Source organism: Brassica rapa, chromosome A02 (assembly GCF_000309985.2).
Source record: "Brassica rapa cultivar Chiifu-401-42 chromosome A02, CAAS_Brap_v3.01, whole genome shotgun sequence".
Taxonomy (NCBI): domain Eukaryota; kingdom Viridiplantae; phylum Streptophyta; class Magnoliopsida; order Brassicales; family Brassicaceae; genus Brassica; species Brassica rapa.
Genome location: NC_024796.2, coordinates 29,172,649 through 29,194,201, shown reverse-complemented (window position 1 = coordinate 29,194,201; position 21,553 = coordinate 29,172,649). Strand labels below are relative to the sequence as shown.

The 21,553-nt window shown below is 30.5% G+C and overlaps 2 protein-coding genes across 2 annotated transcripts; both read right to left on the bottom strand.

The window, feature by feature from the left end:
- Positions 1–901: 901 nt before the first annotated feature.
- LOC103854852 lies at positions 902–1,359 on the bottom strand. The gene has a single exon (XM_009131809.3). The coding sequence runs from the start codon at positions 1,221–1,223 to the stop codon at positions 1,011–1,013; it is 213 nt and encodes a 70-aa protein (XP_009130057.1). The 5' UTR covers positions 1,224–1,359; the 3' UTR covers positions 902–1,010.
- Positions 1,360–6,976: 5,617 nt separating this feature from the next.
- Positions 6,977–9,025, bottom strand: LOC103854851 (heavy metal-associated isoprenylated plant protein 9). Its single transcript, XM_009131808.3, has 4 exons — positions 8,762–9,025; positions 8,432–8,672; positions 7,937–8,200; positions 6,977–7,551 (listed from the first exon to the last, which is right to left on the bottom strand). Exons 1-4 carry the CDS (start codon positions 8,780–8,782, stop codon positions 7,133–7,135), a joined length of 945 nt encoding a protein of 314 aa, XP_009130056.1. The 5' UTR covers positions 8,783–9,025; the 3' UTR covers positions 6,977–7,132.
- Positions 9,026–21,553: the final 12,528 nt, after the last annotated feature.

Genomic DNA, 21,553 nt, shown 5'->3' with positions numbered 1-21,553 from the left:
AAGAAAAACACATTGAAAAATTTAGTTTTAAAAAAGTTTATAAATCTAATAAAAAGAGAAGTTCTTATAATCTTTGTGTTTGTGCAACTTCAGAGACAAGGTGGTTTGAAAGGCAGAATCATCGTTCAAGGGATTGAGATTAGGCCAAAATGGAAAGAGTTGTGTGATTTAGTATACAAAGTGAAGTCGAGTTTTTGGTGTAATAAGTGAATTAAAGCTCTGTGCAATGTATGGATATGTTGACTTGTCATTGTGTCCTGGATGATCCATGATCCTGGCTTGCCTCGATGGTATTTTGATTATGTTATCATGGACTTAGCCCATTAAGTATCCAATGTACTGCTTCTATATAAGGCTTATAAGCATATTAAGCATGCACAAAAATAAATCTTTGATAACTTCTTTATTAATTTATCAAAATAAAAACTGAATTTATTTAAAATTTACATGGACTTTCAAGTAAGCATGTTTTATGTAATTTTTATATGGTTATCTATTGTTTACGGAAGTCTCAGATGCTTTAGAGTATTGGTCGTCTTTATATTTTAATAAGGTCCTAAAACATGCAATCTCCTATCATCAGAATACTGTATTATGGTGAGTTTGCGTGACGAAGTTCATTGAAAGTCGTACACACTATTTAATTTTGATTTACACACTTCATATAACGCTAGATGGTATCAATTATCTAACAAAATAAAAAATTTATCTGAAAACATGCAAAATCACAAAAAAATGATTAACTCAAGTATTGACCTTACATTTTATTTTATACGCTTTTCAATAAATCCTTATACCTATCTACATACAGTATTCTTTTCGTTATCTATACCGTCAATGATACATGATTTTTTTTTAAGTCTTGACAAAATTTACATTTTTCAGTTTTTCACTCTAGAAAAGCATAAACTCATAAAATAAATAGAAAGTTCATATTTGATAACATAAGCATACATGATTCGAATAACAGCAAAGAATAAGAACATTCGAAAATCTACAACAAAAAAAACTCAGAAATTTAAGAGAAAAGCGGCGTAGTTTGGAGCGCAAGATGATGAGATGTCGCTACGAGGCAAGGGAGAATCCGCTCGGCCGCCGCTAGTGGGAGCTCGGGCGCTTCCATGGCGACTTGTCGGTGGTTGAGGGAGGAGTGTTGCGGTGATGCGAGCGAGCGCCAACGTGTATTCTTCAAGCAACTCGGCGGCGATAGCTACTGTTATCATGATGATATGAAGATGCCTGGATATGATTTGCGTTGTGATGTCTTGTTAAATAAAATCTCTAGTAACCTTTCTTTTTGTAATTTGCAAGACAAGACAAGACAATGTGGTTTATCTTTTAAGACACGGTAATGTATTTATAGAGTATGGACTCTTAAGCTTATGGCCATTATAAAGTGTGGTAGGTTCTGGTCATAAATTATTGTAGCCGTCTTGATCTGCCGACTTAAATTCTTTTTAATTTTATTTGCACCTTTTTGCTAAGTTCGCATTCTTTTCGCTAGAAATATCAAATATCTCATACAAAGAATTTAGAATTAGGGTTAATAACAGGAAAACGAAATCATACAAAGTTTGAAACATGTGATTGTGTTTATCAAACAACTCTAGCTAGCAAATGTTGAATCATTCTACTAAAATTTTAGCTGTTACTCGTTTTGGTTAATCTATGTTCGATTGTAAAACTAAAATATGAGAATTGGATGAATAACATAATATTTTCCAAAAATTAGGTTGGTGGTAGGTTTTGATATGATTTTATTACAACCATGAACATGCTTATAATAAGAGCTATGTGGCAAAGATTGTGGGATGGGCTGAACTTGCTCGAAGTATGAATGGTGAATGGAGCTGGAATGGGAAATTAAGAAACAGGGATATTAACTCCGGATCTAAATATATCCTTAACAGTAGGTGACGTTTTAACATAGTTAAATTTTGCTGGAAGAACAACCGGACCATCATCACGGCAAGGAGGAGGCGAAAGCATTTTACCTCTCTTATATCTCTCTCTCTGTGGCTCAGATAAAGATCCTCTTTGGTCTTTAATTTCTAGTTCCACTATGTTTTTCCTTTTTTTGCCATGGTGATTCTCTTACGAGATATGTATAATCTTACACTTTCATCAATATGCGTGCTACAGAAATATCTATGAACCAACTCACCAAGAAGGCCATAATATTTGAGGTGCATATTTTATATCACGACGTTCAAAACCTGGGAGCACGACTAACGTATGTGTTACGATGCTCAATAGTTGCCACTTCTTTTTATGGTCTTATTCAGCCAAGATAATGTCAAATTGTCAATGCAAGTCAAAGTAACATTATTAAATAAATCTATAGATATATTTCGCTAATAATATATGACTTGTATGATTGTAGACCCTGGGAAAATCAAAAACATCATGCGTGATGTGATTTGTTTTTAGGAGAAAAAACATATGTTCTTTGTTTCCTTATTTTTAACTCTTTCTGTAAAAATAAAACCGACCTTTTTGAAAGTGAAATTGAGTCACATTTGAAATGCTAATAGTTGCCGAAGTTAAGAACTCATTAGTTTCTTTGTCAAGTTTGGCTAATACACAATCTTCAGCTCTAATTGTTGGCGAATAAGCCGATTGGCATAAGGCACAAGCAACATCAACTAGATTATGAACCAAACTTAACCAAAAACAACTCATTTCTACCTAAGTATTAGAGGAATTGAAGTTGAACAGAAACAGAGCACTCGTGATGAAGACGATGAGCTTAAGAGATGTGAAAGTGAATATTATTTCTGTTAAGTGTAAAATGAAGGTGTACAAGTGATTATATACAATCATAATCTATCCGGTATAAACCGGTTCTAACTAACCAAATCAACTGCAACTATATACACTCTAATACTAAGTAGCTTCATAGGTTAGAGATGTCAATTATCATGAAGTTTATTATGCAAGCTTATCTATCTTATAAACATTTAAGTTATCTATCTTATAGGTTAGAGATGTCACTTGAGTCTTATCTTGTAAACATTTAATTTTTTAAATTTGAAAGCGCTTTGTCAAAAAAATTTTTTAACCAAAACAATAATGGCTCGGGACGATTTGGTCCCAACAATAATAAATGGCTATTTATTAGTAATAAATAATACTCCATCTGTTTCCAAAAGAAAGATTTTCTACAGTATTCACGTATATTAAAAAAATGATTAATTTTTTACAATTGAATTTATTATTTATTTTACTATATATTTTCCAATAAATATCAACCAATAGTATTTAACCAATTCAAATATTTTCAGTTAATGTTTCTTAAAAGTATACAATTTTACAACATTAACTACTAAAAGTAAAAAAATTAGAAAATCTATCTTTTTGAAATAAAAAATAAATCTAAAAAATCATACTTTGAGGAACAGAGAGAACAGAGAGAGTAATTAGCAAGTCTTTTACATAAACTTTGGAAGTTAATAACTTAAAACTTGTTACTTGCTATGATCTATTTACTAGGAAATTTTATCATTAATATTTTTCAAAAAAAAAAATTATCATCGTCAAAGTATTTGTATTTGTTATTGTGGTTTTAGATTTATTATTATTGAAAACGATGGGTTCCAAAGTTGTTGGGAGACCGATGGACATAATATTTGTGCTAAGTTCATTTTTTCTTTTTGTTTGAAAACACATTTGATATCTTATAATGTTTTCTTTACAAAATTTTTATGTTGGTGGATAGATAAGGGCCATTCCCTTTATGGAAAAATCAAAGTCCACTCACCCAATCCATTGTTTCAAATAATAGCCTTGTAATTTTTTGGTGTTAAAAAAAAGCCTTATAATTTTTTTTGTGCTCTCAAAATGATGAAAATAATCTTTAACGTTTTTCTTTCTCTGAAATTAGATCTAAATTATAAATTACAGAGATCAATCACAGTTAAAAAAATAGAGCTCAAATATGGTGTATCCTAGGGAAAATTATTTTTTAGCCAACCAATATATTCATTTAACAAATTATGTATATCAATGATTAAAAGTGCAAATATGACACTTCATCGTTTTCAAAATGTATGATGTTTTATACATACGCGCAACAATTAAGAAATTTAGTTTTTATTTAAAAATATCATTTATAAATTAAAACTATCTAACCAATTACAAAAAAAAGAACAAAATACTATTGTTTATACAGTTTTTAATAAAGTTAAAAGTTACGTAAAAGAATAAAAATATCTTATATATTGAAACATCAAAAATTCTTTAAACGTTATCAATTAAGAAATAGAGGGAGAATTTTCTTGTAAGGTATTTTAAACTTTATGTTAGTACTCAGTAGCAAGAATAGATGGAAGGTTTAAGGAGTTATCATTTAGACCATTTCCAATGGTTCACCTTATTTTTCATTATAAAATAAAGTAATTCTATAATAGAGTAACTCTATAATAGAGTTGTGATATACTCCAATGGTACTCTATTTTAGAGTGGAAAACAGAGTGATGAACAAAAAAAAAACTTACTCTATATATGGAGTAAACCCATTTTTTATTTTATTATATAGAGTGAAAAATAGAGTATCATCGGAGTATTTATTCTAAACTCTATTTTATAGTGCAAAATAGAATGAAGTTGGAGATGACGTTATCAGGCACAGCTGTAGTACATTTAATATGTTTCTGACATTAATCACAATAATAATACACCTCCGATACAATGAAAAGAGCAAGAAAACACTGTTCAAAGTTATTTCAATTTCATCATTGGCTGCAACACTAGTTACCTCACCCTAAGAAGAGTAACAAACAATTTACAGAGTTAAGTTAGGGTCTAACTGATTTTTCTGTTATCACCACAAACGCGGTTTTTGCAGTTATAAGCTTTTGTAATTACAAAAAAAATATTATAAATCGTTTCGAATCGATCCAAATCTCTTAAAATCAAAAGTTGGTTTCTATAGCATTCATTAATAGTATTATAATTTATTTTATAAAAATTTAAAATAAGAATATTTGCAAAAAAAATTAAACATTAATATATATGTAAAGATATATACATTTTTAAACGGAAAAAAATATTCTTTTAAAATTTTTAATATAAATTTTCAAAACAAATTTTGTTGAAATTATAACTTTCATCTTTTTTTTAAAAAAAAAGTAAACATATTATTATTATTTATATACATTAATAATTATTATAGTTTATATGTTTTGTATTTTGTAATGTGCAAATATTGATAATTTATTATTAAACTGCTTTAGTATCTCATAATAAATCAGTAATAAATATTCTGTAAATGCATCAATTTCTAACCGATGTACATGTCGTTCAAATCGCTTAATAATGCTAAAACTTGCAATAACCCACAACCGTTTTCAACCAGTTAGGCGTTTGCAACTAGAATATTACGATTTTCTCAAAATTATAATAAGTAATCTTGAATACTTCTCGATGACACTCGTCCTTGCGTCATTGACTGTGAGAATCGGATGCCTTTTGATCACAGAGAAGTTATTAGCTTAATACAAGAAGATAACACGTCGGAATCATTGGCTTTGTCTCTAACGCAAAAGTTGAAGGAACTTTGTCACCTGACACTGCGGGCTTTGTACTTCACGGCCAGCCCAGCTCATATCACGTCACTTAATGCGCGCTATTCCCGTGAACTGCATCAACCAAATCAAATCTTGTTGATTGAGGGATCTAAAGTTTGGTACATCACTGTACTGGCTAATTATCAGGATGAGCAAAATATCTTGAACGAAGAACTAAACCGAATCCGATACCAAATCCAAATCAAAATTGGTATAGTATACAAACAAGTCGAAAATTTTGGTATCTAAAGAACTAAATCCAAATTTAATCCGCGCTGAAATATTTAAATATCCAAAAATATATGTATCACAATTTTATATTTAATTTTTTTTATTAACTTTATATCTAATATTCAAAATATTCAAAATAATCCAAAGTTTTTGAAAAATAGCTAAAATTAAATATCTGAATATATTAAAAACTACTCAAAACATCGAAAATACCCTTAATACCTATTGGTTCTCTCCAAATATCTTAATTGAACCAATTTTTATGTTAATTTTAGATATTTAGCGTACATTATTTAAATATATTTTGTATACTATTTTTAGTTTTGGATTTTAAGGATTTAAACATATATTGTGATTTTTGAATTTGGTTACATAATGTAAGTGATATTCAAGCCCGAACTGAATCCGCAAAATCTAAACCAAACTCTAACCTGAAAAATTCAAAATCTGAATAGATCCAAATAAAAACCGAATCCCCATCACTACCTATATATCTTTTAGGATTAGGAAAATCGATTTTACTAGATAATAAATTTTTTAAGAGTTAAAATAAATATGAGATTTTTAGGATGTATACATACATTTTATGAGTTGTAAATAATTCATTCATATAATCAATATAAAAATCGTGAATTATTTTTTTCAATCGCATCTTAAAAATATTTTTGATTTTTTATGTTTGATTCGCATTTGTTCGTAACAAATGTCTTAGTATCAATGTCATTATTTTTGCAGTTTCATAATAGACGACGTTGTAGCTATCTATTCATCTCAACTATTCGAACCATACGCTTTTTAACAATACGGTGAGAGCCGCCAATCAAACTTTATGTATTAAAAGAAAACTAATCCTTTAAAAGGTTGAGAGGTTGAGAAGAAATAGACAAGGTAGGCTGGAAAAGCAGCCACGTCCGAGAAATGGAGATTGACGTAGCAAAGGAGAAAAAGGAGCACACCATGTGCGACCCACCATGATCTTTAATTCCCACTAGATTATCTTCTCTCTAAAAATTCTCACGAATCAAAATTTTCCCCAAGAATATACAAAACAAACGTAAGACATAGTCACATAGTATACACATACATCTACGTATACTTTCATGAATATGAATAGATTCCGTATGGACCGTATCGATCGTTTTTTCAGTTGCGATTACGTGTATACTAAAGTGTAAACGTATCCATCGACAAATAAAGATAACAAACCACCAAGTACAAAGAATATAAATATACTTATAGTTTACACCATTTTTTGCATCGGTACGTATTTTTTTTTCCTTACGTAATTAATTGCCCTAATATATTATATTTTCCGTAGAGCACATGAAACCAAATCAAGAAATGCAACAAGCGTTAGGGTTCTCGTCGCTGAAAAGCTGCGGCGGAGGAACCCTCTCGATGACGTATAAAGGCTGATAATAATACATCATCCTCTTCATCCCTTCTTCTTCCGCCGTAGCCATCTCCTCGGTAACCTCTGCCTCCGTCTCTTCTCCGCCACCGTCTTCTTCTTCCTTCTTCTCCTCCTCCTTCTCGCCTCCGGTTTCTTCCGCGGGTTTCTCAGGTCCTTCACCGCTCTCCTCCTTCTTGTCTTCCTCGGCCGCAGACTTTTCAGGTTCCGGGTCGGGTTGGGGTACGATTCGGGCCTGCTTTTTGGTCCGACGGTAGACGTAATCAACAAGTTTCTCTTCGTCCATTGTCCCGGTCACTATTACTTTCCCGGTCGTGTACTCTGTCACAGTGGTTTGGACTCCTAAACAACAATATCATAGTATTTTAGTTAGTCTTAATGAATTAACGTACACCAACTGACCAAAGTATAAAAAATTATCCGTGCCCCCAATTTTTTGGAGTTAATTTCAATATCAAAATCAATATTACTATTTTAAAATTTAGCTAATTCAATCCGATATATTATATGAACATACCGAATTTAACATCATAAACCGAAAATCCAAAACCTCTGACCAGTCAAATGCGTTCAACAAATATATGCTTGTGACTCACCATACTAATCGTAGTTATCATTATAACCTATATTATTTTCGTGTACACATTATATATTAACAAAATTAAAAATTTGGTGCAATAAATAGGAGTATTTTGGTTTTGACTAGATCCAATACACATATGTATACCTTTCATTTTTAGAATCTTCTTCTTGAGCTGGTCAGCACAAGCTTGACAATGCATGTTGACGTTGAGCTCGACGGTAGTGAGGCCAGAGACTTGAGAGTTTATGGTCGGTGGCAAAGGCTCCCCTTCGGCAGCCGGAAGCGGCGAGAGGACTTTGGCCATTCTTTTAGTCTTCTTCTTGATTTTGTTGCACACTGCTTGTGGATCCAACACGCCTTTTATCGTCACTTGGTTCTCATTCATGTCCATCACAACTTCTTCCACCCCTATGCATTTTTCATATTTAATAATTGCTATAGTAACTATCGATATCACTCTGGAGTTTATACAATAGTATTTAGGTACTTTGAAATAATATATGTCTAGTGTCAAATCATTTTATATGGTAGTTGGGATTTTGGGAATGAATCTGTTGATTTTAATAACGTAAAAGGTTCTTATGTTTATTTATTTTTTGGGTCAAATTATTACACAATCTTATGTTTATATTTTTATACCTCTAATTTTTAGTACAGATCTTTCGATCTTCTTAGCACATCCTACACAATGCAAGTCGACGTAGAGTATGAAGGGCGGAGGCGGAGGCGGTGGCGGCGGCTGCGACTCTTCCTCCACCGTTGGTTGCTCCTCCTTGGCGGCGGCCTCTTGCTTCTCCTCTGCCACATCTCTCTTCTCCTCCTCTTCCGAGGAGACAGACTCTGGGACGGCCTCTGGAGCAGGGGCAGCCTCCTTTACCTCCTAATAATTTATTAAGAAAACAATCGCCTTTTAATAAGAAATGTGTATTTTTGTTGAAATTTAAATATTGCTGGAACTATAAATCTTACTGGTTTAACTTCTTCTCCCATTTTTAGAATCAGTGGCTATAAGAAGATTAAAACTTTAAACGAAGAAGAGAGAGAGGTGTTATGAATGATGAGTATGGAGAGGGAGTATTTATATGAAAGGCTAAAATATAAAAAGACGAAGGAGGAGTTTGAATTATTGATGAATAATGAAAGTTATAGTATAAGGTAGGAGCTAACAGAACATAAAGCATAAGAGGTTGATTCCAAAGCACATGGCAGAGAACTAACCATCCAACATATATAGACACAGACCCTTCACCCTTGTACCTTATATATAGATTTATTCTCACCTTCAGTTATGTTAAGACCATCTCCAATGTATTTCTCTATTTTTACCTCTAAAATAGAGGAACTCTATAATAGAGGTAGGTTTTACTCTAATGTATTTTTCTAAAATAGAGATCTCTACATATAGAACAAAATATAGTGGAATGTTATTTTTTCCTCTATAAATAGAGGAGAAAATAGCAATCTCTATTTTAGAGGCAAAAATAGAGATGGATTGGAGTGATTTTGCCTCTAAATGATATTATAGAGGTAGAAATAGAGGTGGGTTGGAGATGCTAAGTTTTCACAAACTATTTTTTATATTAATTATATTTATATTATTTTTCCATTTTCTAAAGAGGTTTGGGAACAAGATGGGCCGCGAGGTTGGTACGTTTTATAGACATACAATGTGAGTGTTCCCGATGATTTCTCTCTGAATGATTTGTAATGTCATTGCATTATTGAATCATGGCCGGTTTGTTTCGACGTATGAATTCATTTTTTAAGAAATCAGTATCTAGATGTTGTTAGTTTAGGTTCGTCATTGCATTCAAACTCTACGCTTTTTCTGCATAAAATATAGTTTTTATACCTCAACATCGGTATTCAATTTGAAGTGTGATGTAACGAACATCATCTACATGGATGCATAAACGAACCACATATGTATATTATATTCTAACACAACAATGGATTCTTTCTAAATGCTTTCTCCTGATAACTTTTTTTCATGGGAGAAACGTATATAAATAAAAGGAATGGAATCATGCAATGGGATAACAACTTTTGGCATCGAAAAGGACAATACTTTGCATCATACTCACCGACTTTATTGACTACATTTATAAATAATTCCTCCTTTATATTTATATAGTAAATTTCGTCCGAAATTTTTACTCCAAAGTCTAATATATGTTATGAGTTATGTGACCCAATGTTAGTTCGAAAAATATGATTAGATGACGTGTCAGCATCTCAACGAATCCATCCACTCTACTTTTGACTAACTTTTATATACGAGAATATAAGTTACATTATAAATTTTTTTTTGAAACCTTACATTATAAAATTGCAAGCTTGATGAAAGTATTTTGTGATTTTTTTCTTCTCTTCCGTCCAAATATTTTTGAATGGCTCGAAGTGGTTAGAGAAGACCAATCAGAGTGCAGCTTTATTCATTGTATGGAACTATTAAGTAGATTATCTTTGTTCGTTAAAGCGGATTTGTTGTTTTGATATATTTTCAATTCCTTTTAGAAGAAGCATCAATATCCTTTACCCACAAGTTCGGTCGATTATATTCATGATACTATTAACAATCTAATCACTAGAAAAGACATTAAACAGTGTGTCCCATATTATGCAATAAAAAGATAGCAAACCCATTTCTTAAAAAGTAGATTTTGAGGATGGATGCAACGTGGGGTGCACAACAAATGTTGAAAAATAAATGGCAAATATTATTTCTGGATTTAAGAATTGTAAAGAAATGCTAAATATTATTTGTGGATTAAAGTTTTTGAAAAATGTTAAATATTATTTGTGGGTTATAAAATTCGTTGAACTTTTGGAATGGTGGAAAGTATCAAAGTAACCACATGGGATGCTTCGGATAAAATTGGGACAAATGAAAGATGTTTTATATAATTGTTTGGCAATTGAGACAGTTAATTTTGTAGATCAGTATCAGATTGTTACTCGATTATGTGATTTCTGTTATTTCACATCACTATGAAAAGTTAATGAATCGATTAGGGCTGCGTTATTGAACGTTTACGGTCACAAATTGCGATGGAGTAATTCATTTATAGTTTACAAATAATGTACGGCGTGAAATAAACGCATCTCGTTATATTATTTTCTATAAGTATGAGAAATTCATTATAAAATGAGATTGTTTGTTTGGAGATGCTCTTAAGGGGAATTGGATTCCATATAGGAGAAAAGAAAATTAATGTTATAACTATAACAACAACTTGATTATGATATTTTGAATATTTTATGTAATAAAACATTTTTTACCTTTAGACATTCACGACTGTTGATCACATGCATGTATTTTTGTTTTTTTTTTCTTTCCCCTCTTATTTTATTTGATATGCATCTTTCTAATTAAATATAAGTCATTCAAATAATAATGCTAATAATAATGTATACATTTTTCTGTATATGCTGTAATTTAAATTTTTTTAAATGGACATATATTTCTCATAAAATTATAGTTATGTCTTTTTTATAGTTTGTTTTGTTGTGTGATATTCTATAAAAACATAGAATATAAACATAATTTTATAATAAATGACAATATGTTAACATTATAATATGTGTCATTCCTTGACAGTTTTATTACCTCGAAGTTTCTTATCTCAAACTTTACTATATACAAAGAACAACACATCTCAAGTGAAATACACAAAAAAAGAATTTGTAACAATTATTATACTTATTGAATATACTATAATATTTTACGAACAAAGTATAGAACGTTAAAATCTTCGTCTTCCTCCACCCCATTCTCCATTTTTTCCTCTTCCTTCATCCTTCTCATCCTCCTCTTCCCCTACCCTCCCTCCCTGCTCCTCCTCCTTCTTCCTCCGACGATCTCTTCCTACCTCGTCCTTTTCCTCTTTTTCCTTCTCCTCTAAATAGTATACAATATATAGATCAATGTATACTATTTCTCTTCACAAATAATATAGTTTTATTTTTTGTTTTGCGTATACATAATAGACGTGCCGTTAAAGAGAAAGTGGTCCAACTTTGCTTAAAATTATCATATCAAAGAAGAAACACTGTAGAATATGTATATTCTTCATTTATGAACCTCTTATGAATATCCAACAAATTGAGCCATTCTTTGCCAAAAAAAAAGAATAAGAAAAAGATGGGCTATTCAAGAATCAAGATCCTTAACGAGTGAACTCATATTTCAGCCAGAAAGACATGAGTCTCCTAAATTTCTTTCTCCCTTTCCTCGCGAGAATGGCATTGGTGGATCAACCTATCTATTACTTTAGTGACAAAAAAAGACCTATCTATTACTTTAAAAGTCACTGCAGGTGTTGAGCTTAGGCGGTTGTCCATCAGAGTCTTTAGATCGTAGCATGGGGGACGAGACGACGGAGTGTAGAAGGACATACGCTATCTCTGAGTTCTAACCAGTCTATGAACGCAGTCCAAGTATGAAAGAAAAAAGGCGTGTATCCTAGCGCTTAGTGACAATGAGCCAAACCTGTTCAGAGAATTCACACCGGAGGAAGAGATAATCTCGAGTTTCACGAGACAAGTTGCACATAGAATAATTCTTTTTCTCCAAACATGTGAAATATATGCATCTCGTTATTGAATGTTTTCTTCAAATTGTTTTGCTCAAAACATGTGGAATAAATGCATCTCGTGATCTAGTCGTGTCATGGAACCCAACTGATCCATTGCTCAGATTCTTTTTCTAAAACTGTAAACACGTAAATAACACTAAATTCAACATGCATAACCTAAACGTATGATTCTTATTAATGGAGGTTCTTAGGGTGGGATTCTTAAATTACGCTAAGAATCTCACCCCTAACAACTTCCATTAATCATGTTCTTAGCTCGGTTCAGAAACTTGCCTCGGCTAGGATTTTGTTGTAAAAAATCATGTATGTATATACGATTATAATACTAAGTCATCAAGTACAACTTGTTGGCAAAAAAACATCATGTACACTGTAACACTGTTATACCATGTTGATCAAACATAAGAATCGACATGAGGATCACAAACTGAATTTAATTTTTTGTTTTGTCAGCAACTGAAATTTCTTAGAACATGAGTATTTGGTATTGATGGAGACATTTTCTAAATTTTGTAGATACGTAAACATATGAGACTTGGATATAAATACTCTTTTGTATTTGAATACGCAAAGTGGAACGACGTTGATGAACGATATTTTGGAACCTCCTCTTTGCATTAAGAATGCGCTAATTTAGTTACCAATCTAAACCAAGCTGTGCCGTAGTTGAAATGTTGAAACTTTAAGATATATAGATACACATATCTTAGAGTTGTATAACATAATATAATCTACATGTACAGTTCATTAATGAACATAATTAGAAACTAAAGTGATCCCCATTTGCGTCTGACCACTAAAATAATGTGAATGCTATAAGGAAATGCTAGATGAAAGAGTGCAGAGAATTCACTCAGATTCTTAATGTATTTAGATGACCGGTCTATAATCCACGTCTAGTAGTAAACGTAACTTCTAATTATTTTGTTAGAATTTTTTTTTTTTTGTAATCAACATAAACATACTCTATAACCAAGTAGAACAATTGACTCCAAGCACTAGGGGTGGACACTTTACCCGATATCCGAAGTGGCACCCGAACCCGATCCGAAAAACCCGAACCGAAATCCGAACCGAAGTAGCAAAATACCCGAACGGGTATTGAATTAGGAGAGATTGGATACCCGAACCTGAATGGATAATATCCGAACCTGAATGGATATCCGAAGATAACCGAACATATGTATAATTAACCTTATATTTCTAGTTTACATTCTTATTTTATATAAAATAATTATATTAATACTATACATACTTTAAGTTTATATGATATACATACAATTCCGGAAAAATGATTTGCTACTCACTTAAAAAGTATGTCAAGTTTTTTTATTTCAAAAATTAACAAAAAGTTACATCCAAAATTTTAAAAAAATAACTAAATTAATGCATTTTTAGTTTTAAAATGTTATGTCCAAATCTATTAATCATTTAATTTATTAAAAATAAAAAAGAAGTTAAGTAAAATTTATATTCTTAAATACAAGAAATTTAAGAAATGAAAAATTTAATTTTTTTTTTCAAAATCTAAATATCCGAACCCGATCCGAAATAACCGAATCCGAACTAAAAATACCCGAACCCGACCCGAAGTATAGAAATACCCGAACGGGTTCTACACCTCTATACCGAAATACCCGAAAATCCGAAATACCCGACCCGAACCAGAACGGGTACCCGAACGCCCACCCCTACCAAGCACCGTATATAAGCTTGTGTGATTCACATTATTTTGACTCAAAATTCAGGTCAAAGATCTAGCCTTTATGTATAAATAATTTAAAGATATTATAATGATAGATTTTCTTATTGATGTTGATTAATTAACTCTTTCTTATGCAACATTTATAAAAAGTCTTATTTAGCTTGTATTTAATGTATAACATTATTCTTATATTTTTAAGATTTCAATTTTTCCTACTCATGGTATACTTTTATTGTTTCAGATTTATCTTATTGTATATACATATATTCACCTTTAGCAAAATATACAAAAATTTACATCAATACCGGATACTGATATTTCTTATACCAGAAAAGCCTTGGAGAATGTTTTTTTTTATTGAATCCTTGGAGAATGTTTTTTTTGCATAGAATGGATTTTTCTTGTCAAGAACGACTAATTTATGATAGTTTCTAGAAGCTATCTCAAAGACTCAAACTATTTTATGATCCTATGTAGTTTTAGGTAGAGGTGTCAATATATCTACACACACACAAGATTTTCTTATAGTGGTATATTACAAGTCTTGATGGGATATTTGGAGTCCGAATGGTAACACCGATTTTGATAATATAAGCGGTGTGCAATTAGAGTGCGGTACAGTCTAACTGCAGTTCATACGGTTTGCAGAATAAGTGCAAATTTGATTTAAAAAAGTAGTACGATTTTGATAAAAAAAGTAGTATGGTTTTGATGATATATATATATATATATATATATATATATATATAAATTAAAAAATTCTTAGTGATAACATCAAAACTATTATTTTTATAATTTTAAGTATTTAAATAGATAAAAGTAATAATAATAATATTTAATAATCCAAACCAAAAACTCACACAAAAAAAGCACACAAAATAAAATTGATTGGGGTACAAAATAAAATTGATTGAAATATAGAATTTGTTCATGTATTTACGCATTTTGGGTCATTTTTTATTTTAATAAGTATCAATATTGGAAAATATAATTTACAGCTACAAATAAGTTTTTATTAATTAAATTTATATTTTATTAAAAATTAAAAAACTTAATAGATATATTACAAAGCAAATTAAGTAAATATGTGAACATTATATATTTATTAGGATTCTTTCATATTTTTAAAGTGTTTATTTGTGAATAGGTTTGAAAGGCCACTTTAGCTTTGCTATCAGATATATTATGAAAAACCTTGAATACCGCACCAAAGAGGCGACGACCGAATCTATTTTATTGAGTTATAAATAAGAGGTGCACTTTTTATTAATATAGACTTCGAATGGTAACATCCGTCCCGCACCGCACCGCAGTTAACAGTAACAAAAATCTCTACATATACTATATATCTATACGTTTTTATAACTGTCAGAACCGCATTATAGTCAAACCGCTTGTTCCGCATTGCTTAATCTGCCTGTTACCATTCGGAACCTATAGAACAACTAAAAACAGTTTTTTTGCCGAGTGTGTTATTTCATACGAACCGCACTTTTGTTACAACTATTGTTGATTGGTAATTTGCTTAACATTTCTGTCAAATCATAGCACCGCATCCATGCTTCCATTCATAACCTTGGTGTGAGGTTATCAATTTTTTTCTTTAAATTTTATTGTTTATTAAATAATATAAGGTAAACAGTTCGGGTCATGTTTACATGTGCCAAAACACCTGGAACTGACTCAGTGCATACAACATGTTGCATGTATACTCTTTTGTAGGTATATATAATATATGCATGCATCTTTATCCAAATACATTCGTTTATTAAGTCTATATAACAATGTATAACAAAATTCATTAATCGCCATATAGTCTTGTGCCTAAGCTAGCAATATTCAATTATCTCCATATAGGTCTGTGCCTCAGCTATTGTTGTAGACTTTAGTCGAGATGATCTGACATCAAACTAATTGTTGAATGGTTTTTAATCTCAAAATTAGGTATTGCTACGAATCAATAACCAGACTTTAAGGATTTTTTTTTGGTTTATTTTTAGTACTGAATGTCTTATTTTTGCTGGTAAATGATATATAAGATGATTTCTTGAAATATTTTGCGGATCGTTCTGGAAATAACATGATTTCCCTTTTATACCAACCGGCAACATGCGACTTTAATCCGATTCAAAAGTATATCCAAAAAGTCAAGAACAAAAAGCCATATAGTGAATGCTATAATTGGCATAACCTTTTATGCTATAATAACCTTTTTGACATCAAATAAATAGCCATTTCATCTAATGTTAAAATGACATGTTTGAGCATCTCTAACCCAACTGCATACTTTACTGCAAATTAGAGTAAAAAATGCTATCATAAACAAACAAAAAAAATCAGATTCCTTGGGTTGGAAATGCCCTTAATTTAGTCAAAAGAAAAGAAAGTGACATGTTAATGTTTTAACACATCTAGTCATTCATATCCACTAATGTATATTGCGCTTCAAAAGTTTGCGTTGTCTTTTTTAGTCGGAATATTTTAATGAATTATATAACATTTTTGTCAAGTTTTTTATATAACATGATACGTGAGTTCTAAAATAGCTGGGATAAAGTTAGTTGGTGTTGGTGCATCGCATGTGGCGGTGACATGAGTCCAACTGCAAGTCTGCAATGGCATTAAGACTGTAATGCACATACTTTATATATTCATGCTATGTAAGTATACTGGAAGCAGTTGTATTTAAATACTTTTTCGAAAGAAAATATCTACGTTACAATTATGTTCGTTAATTAATTACCGTAAAGATTTGTTAATCACATTGGATAACAATAGATCTGAAACTTAGGGCATGCGCAGTAGGAGGGAGAGTAAGAGAAAGACCAAAAGAGACAGTCTTTTGTGTAAGGGACTTTTTTTTCTCTAAGGGACTTTTTTTTTTATAAATGAAAAAAACAAACCGTAAACGGCACCGGAACAGTCCTCTGGCTAACCGACAGAAAAACAGTAGACCTCAATAATAGATTAGGCCTATCAATAACATATATGAAAAAGTAAATGATGAAACAATGAGAGGAAAATAACCTAGGCTCAAAGGACCGGACCCGGTCCCTTGTCATTACCGTAGATCCTCCACGCGGCCAATGACGCCAACTACACCTGAGTGAAGCCGACCACTCTATCATCACTTCCTTTTCAAAAGAGCGCCAACACACAGAATTAAGGCTTATGCAACACTCATTTCTTCAGCCGAGACCGAGACCCAAGAGATTGAGTCGGACCGCACCGTTGAGAGGAACCGCCATCCCCAACTGACCTATCTCGCTCACCCAAGCTCAAACCCAAAGAATCACGAAGGTCACCTCAGAACCCATCAGCCGAAATACCATTCTTTGGAGATGAAGCACGAATCCAATAAAAACAATGGAAGCAAACAAGCAAGAAAATGGGCTCGAGACAGCCGCAACGTTGAGAACCAGAGAGCTCACATGACCTGGAAAAGATTAGAGAACCAACACACTATGACCAATCAAATGTGAGCAGGGCACTGGGATTGTTAAATCACCAAAGGGAACCACTGAAGAGTCGATCGAACCCACATACCACGTGAATAGACCAACCACTCCACCCTATGCCTCCTCCGTTGAAACAAACCGGTAAGAGACTTTATCATATGGCTTTGATTGGTGACCACACGGAATGACGGAATCGAGTTTTAGACGCGATTACACAAATATTTTATCAATCATAAAAGTATTGCGGAATAATAAAAAAAAGCCAAAACACAAGTTTTTTTTTCAGACCATAACATTAAAAAACAATTTCATTAAGTAAAAAAGTGATTTTTAGTTGATTATTGGCTAAATCAACACTTTCATATTATTAAATTATATGATAATATCATCTTAAAATTTTAAATAAATAGTAATAAAATTTGTAATGATAAATAGTTATGTTGTAAATAAAAATACACTATAATTGTTTTATAATATTATTAGATGTTAATCTATTATTAAAAACGTATTGAGAAATAAACTAAATAGTTGTAATACAAAGTAAAGTATTTTAAAAATATTTTAGTTATTAGTTATTAGTAATTAATTTAATTATTGATTTTTTTTACATTTTATAAATTATTTTAATTAATCTAGTATGTATTCCGCCATCCCGCAAGTTTTAAATTTTTACGCAGCTTAATTAATTTTTCTCCACAACTTAATCAGTTCCATGATTTTGAGATTAAGCGATATTTACCAATCAGAGCCATTATAAAACAAATTCTAGTAAAATTTTATCATTAAAATATTTATTGTTATTTATTTAAAATTTTGAAATGGTGTTATCATATAATTGAATAATATGAAAGTGTAGGTTTTATAATAATCCATTAAAACTCACTTTTCCAGTTAGTGAAAATTTGTTTTGTATTTTTGTCAGAAAAAACGCAAGTTTGCATTTTTACGGTTTTTTTCATTCCGCAACTTTTCTTGATTGGAAAAATATTTACGTAATCGCGTTTAAAACTTGATTATACCATTCCGCAAGATTACCAATTGGAGCCTTTGTAATATCTCGAAGAGACTACAAAGCATATGTCTGTCTTTTATTCACTGATATTTTTTAAAATTTTTAAATTTAATTATTTATCTTATTCATTAATAAAATAATATGAGAAACTTAATTTGGAGATACTTACAGGTGAAGATGCTTTTATATTAGGGATCCAGTAAGAAAAAGATAGCTGCATTTCATCAACTATCATGGAGACTTTTGTCACCGATACTTTTTCATTTACTTTCCACCTTCTATAAATAGTTCTTTCTATCACAAATATACAATAGTTAACATTTACCTAATTACCTACAATACTTTTTTGGTCAACACGTAAAATACTTTAAGAAGAAAAAGCATTTATCTAAAACATTTTCTCTGTTGCCTAGACATCCAAAAAATAGGTCATGCATGTTCAATATGTACCTAATGTAGTTTTATTCATATCATTTAGTGATATAAGGTTAAGCTTTTGATGCTGTTATATAAATACGAACGTTCTTACGGACAAGTTTGGATAGTGGTCCATAAGTTGCAAATAAGAAAAACTACATTAGGCTAACGAGCGCTTTTTTTTTTTTTTCTAAATGATAAATATCATAAAGATGAAGGTTCAGATTTACAAAACAAAGTAGATCTAATTTATGTTATACCTTGCCAAAAAAGCTAAAAACAAGGGAATAACAAAAGAGCAGATGAAGGGATCCTAGAATCAGTGCATCCACTTGGCCACGGGGTTGAGGAAGAGAGCTTCCTATTTCTTCTAACGAGCGCATTTCACTACTAGAGTTTGTTATCAAAGCCCAATAAATGAAAACCCAATTGAACTATACCAAATAGATTTTCTCAGCCTAACTGCAAAAAGAGCCAACAGCGACTGAAGCAACAAACGGTTGCAACCACAGAACAATCTTCTTCTATAGTGGTAAAGCCCGTGGGTGCAACACCTGAGAATGTTACTGCGACCAAAGCTAATGCACCAGAGAATGTAGTATTTGCTAACGACCTGGCCCTAGGCCCCTAGCCCTACCAACCTCTGTACTCCATCGGTTTCAATATAACTGTCATTGTAAAATAAAGTATTCGTTTACAAATAAGTGATGTTTTTTCTAATTTTAATGCAAATTTATTAAATAATATTTTCAGTTAATTTTTTTATTGGTTGAAATATAGTTATGTGTATAGACAATGATATTTTATTTTAAAAATATGTAAAATTAATTTTTTTAATCTATATGTATAAACCTAAAAAAACAAATAAAATAGAACGGAGGGAGTATTTTAGTTGTTGTTGAAACAAGAGTCTAATTTAAGATTTTCTTTCAACAAAGTCCTCAATTTTAGGTCCGAGTTTCCTGTATCTTAAAAGTTTGTTTTGACTTGTGAGTCGTACGCTGGATATGTTAAAAGGATTTGATTGGTGCACCGTGCATCACCACAGACTGCTTAAAACATCACGTTTACATATGCATTTCTAATGCCGTATAAAATATAAAAATCAGTTGGTACATTTTCAAAATTGCTCTAAAATTATAAAATTATTTATTTAAGCGTTTGTTGCAGAAGGTTACATGCGAAAATAATATCAATGGTACCTTATCGTATTTAAAAAATAAATGTTAAAAGAAAGTTACCATAAACACATATCTTTAACTAATAATTTTGTACCTGGATAACTAGTATTGAAAACGGTTTTACGTTGAGTGGTTTGGTGTTTTGATGATCCTACATATTGACCGCAACTTCTGTTTTATTATTTCATTCGTTGCTTTTTATAGTGGTATGGATGGTGTTCATGAACCTATTTCTGGATCCTTTCTTTACAAAAACAACTAGATTTTGACCCGCACGTCCGTGCGGATAATTTTTATTTTATAAATGTATATTGTCGCAAAACTTTTAAATATATAATTTACATTTTAGTATTTTATAATGTGTAATTCTATAATCTTCTTGGTTAGGTTTCTTATTTGACGTTATTAATATATAATGATTTGTTTTATATATTTTACTTTGTTATTAATTTTTATTACATACTAATATATTTTTGAGTTCGATACAATAAATTCATAATATGAAATAACCGAATAGAAATTCTCTTTGAGAATATTTTTTTTTAAATTTCTACAGTTTGAATAAAATTTGAAAGTTTATTTAGCTACACTATATAACTGATATTTGTTTAGAATAATTTATTCCATGTTGTGCGTAAAAATATACTTTAGCATCTATTATTTTAGTATATTGTATGAATTATAAGTAAATACAATTTTCAGTTTAAGTAATTTAATCATATTATTTTATTAGATTTTATGTATAGATCATCTTTCACATTATTTTAGTGTATTTTACCAATATATGATATTTTTGAATATTATGATATTAATTGTTTTTGTTATTAACTTCAGTTTTCAAAATATTATGCCACTATAATTTTTACAACATTATTTTTATCGTGCTGCAATTAAAAAATATATACTTTATCATCTATTATTTTATATTTTGTAAAATTTTGAATATTATTATTTGAGTTTGATATATTTATTTTCAAAATTGTATATTTGGTCAAGAGAAATTTGAAAATTAATACATAACTTTTTTGAGCTTGGAAATTATATGACTTTTGATTTTTTTGTTAGTAAAGTAATGAATTATATTATTAAAAATCTGAAATTATTGATAAGGATTTTTATATTTTTCTCTACATATTTGATAATATATAGTAAAATTTTAATTTTAAGTTAAAATTGATTTATCATTATTATCGTTAATGTATTATAAAAATTTCAAAGTTATCAAATAGCATATTTTGTAAATAACACTTAAATTAAAGGTTAGTTACATAATATTATATTTTGTATATAATTATTTTTAGATAATATATTTTTTTATTTTCAAATTTAATTAGATAATATATAGTTGTAGATATAAAATTTTAACATATGTTAAACAATTGTTTTGTAT

Coding starts and splice junctions, on each gene's coding strand:
- LOC103854852 (XM_009131809.3), bottom strand. CDS start 1,223: ATGATAACAGTAGCTATCGCCGCCGAGTTGCTTGAAGAATACACGTTG.
- LOC103854851 (XM_009131808.3), bottom strand. CDS start 8,782: ATGGGAGAAGAAGTTAAACCA. Junction 8,673..8,761: donor TGGGAGAAGAAGTTAAACCA/GTAAGATTTATA, acceptor ATAAATTATTAG/GAGGTAAAGGAGGCTGCCCC. Junction 8,201..8,431: donor ATCTGTACTAAAAATTAGAG/GTATAAAAATAT, acceptor AAAAATGCATAG/GGGTGGAAGAAGTTGTGATG.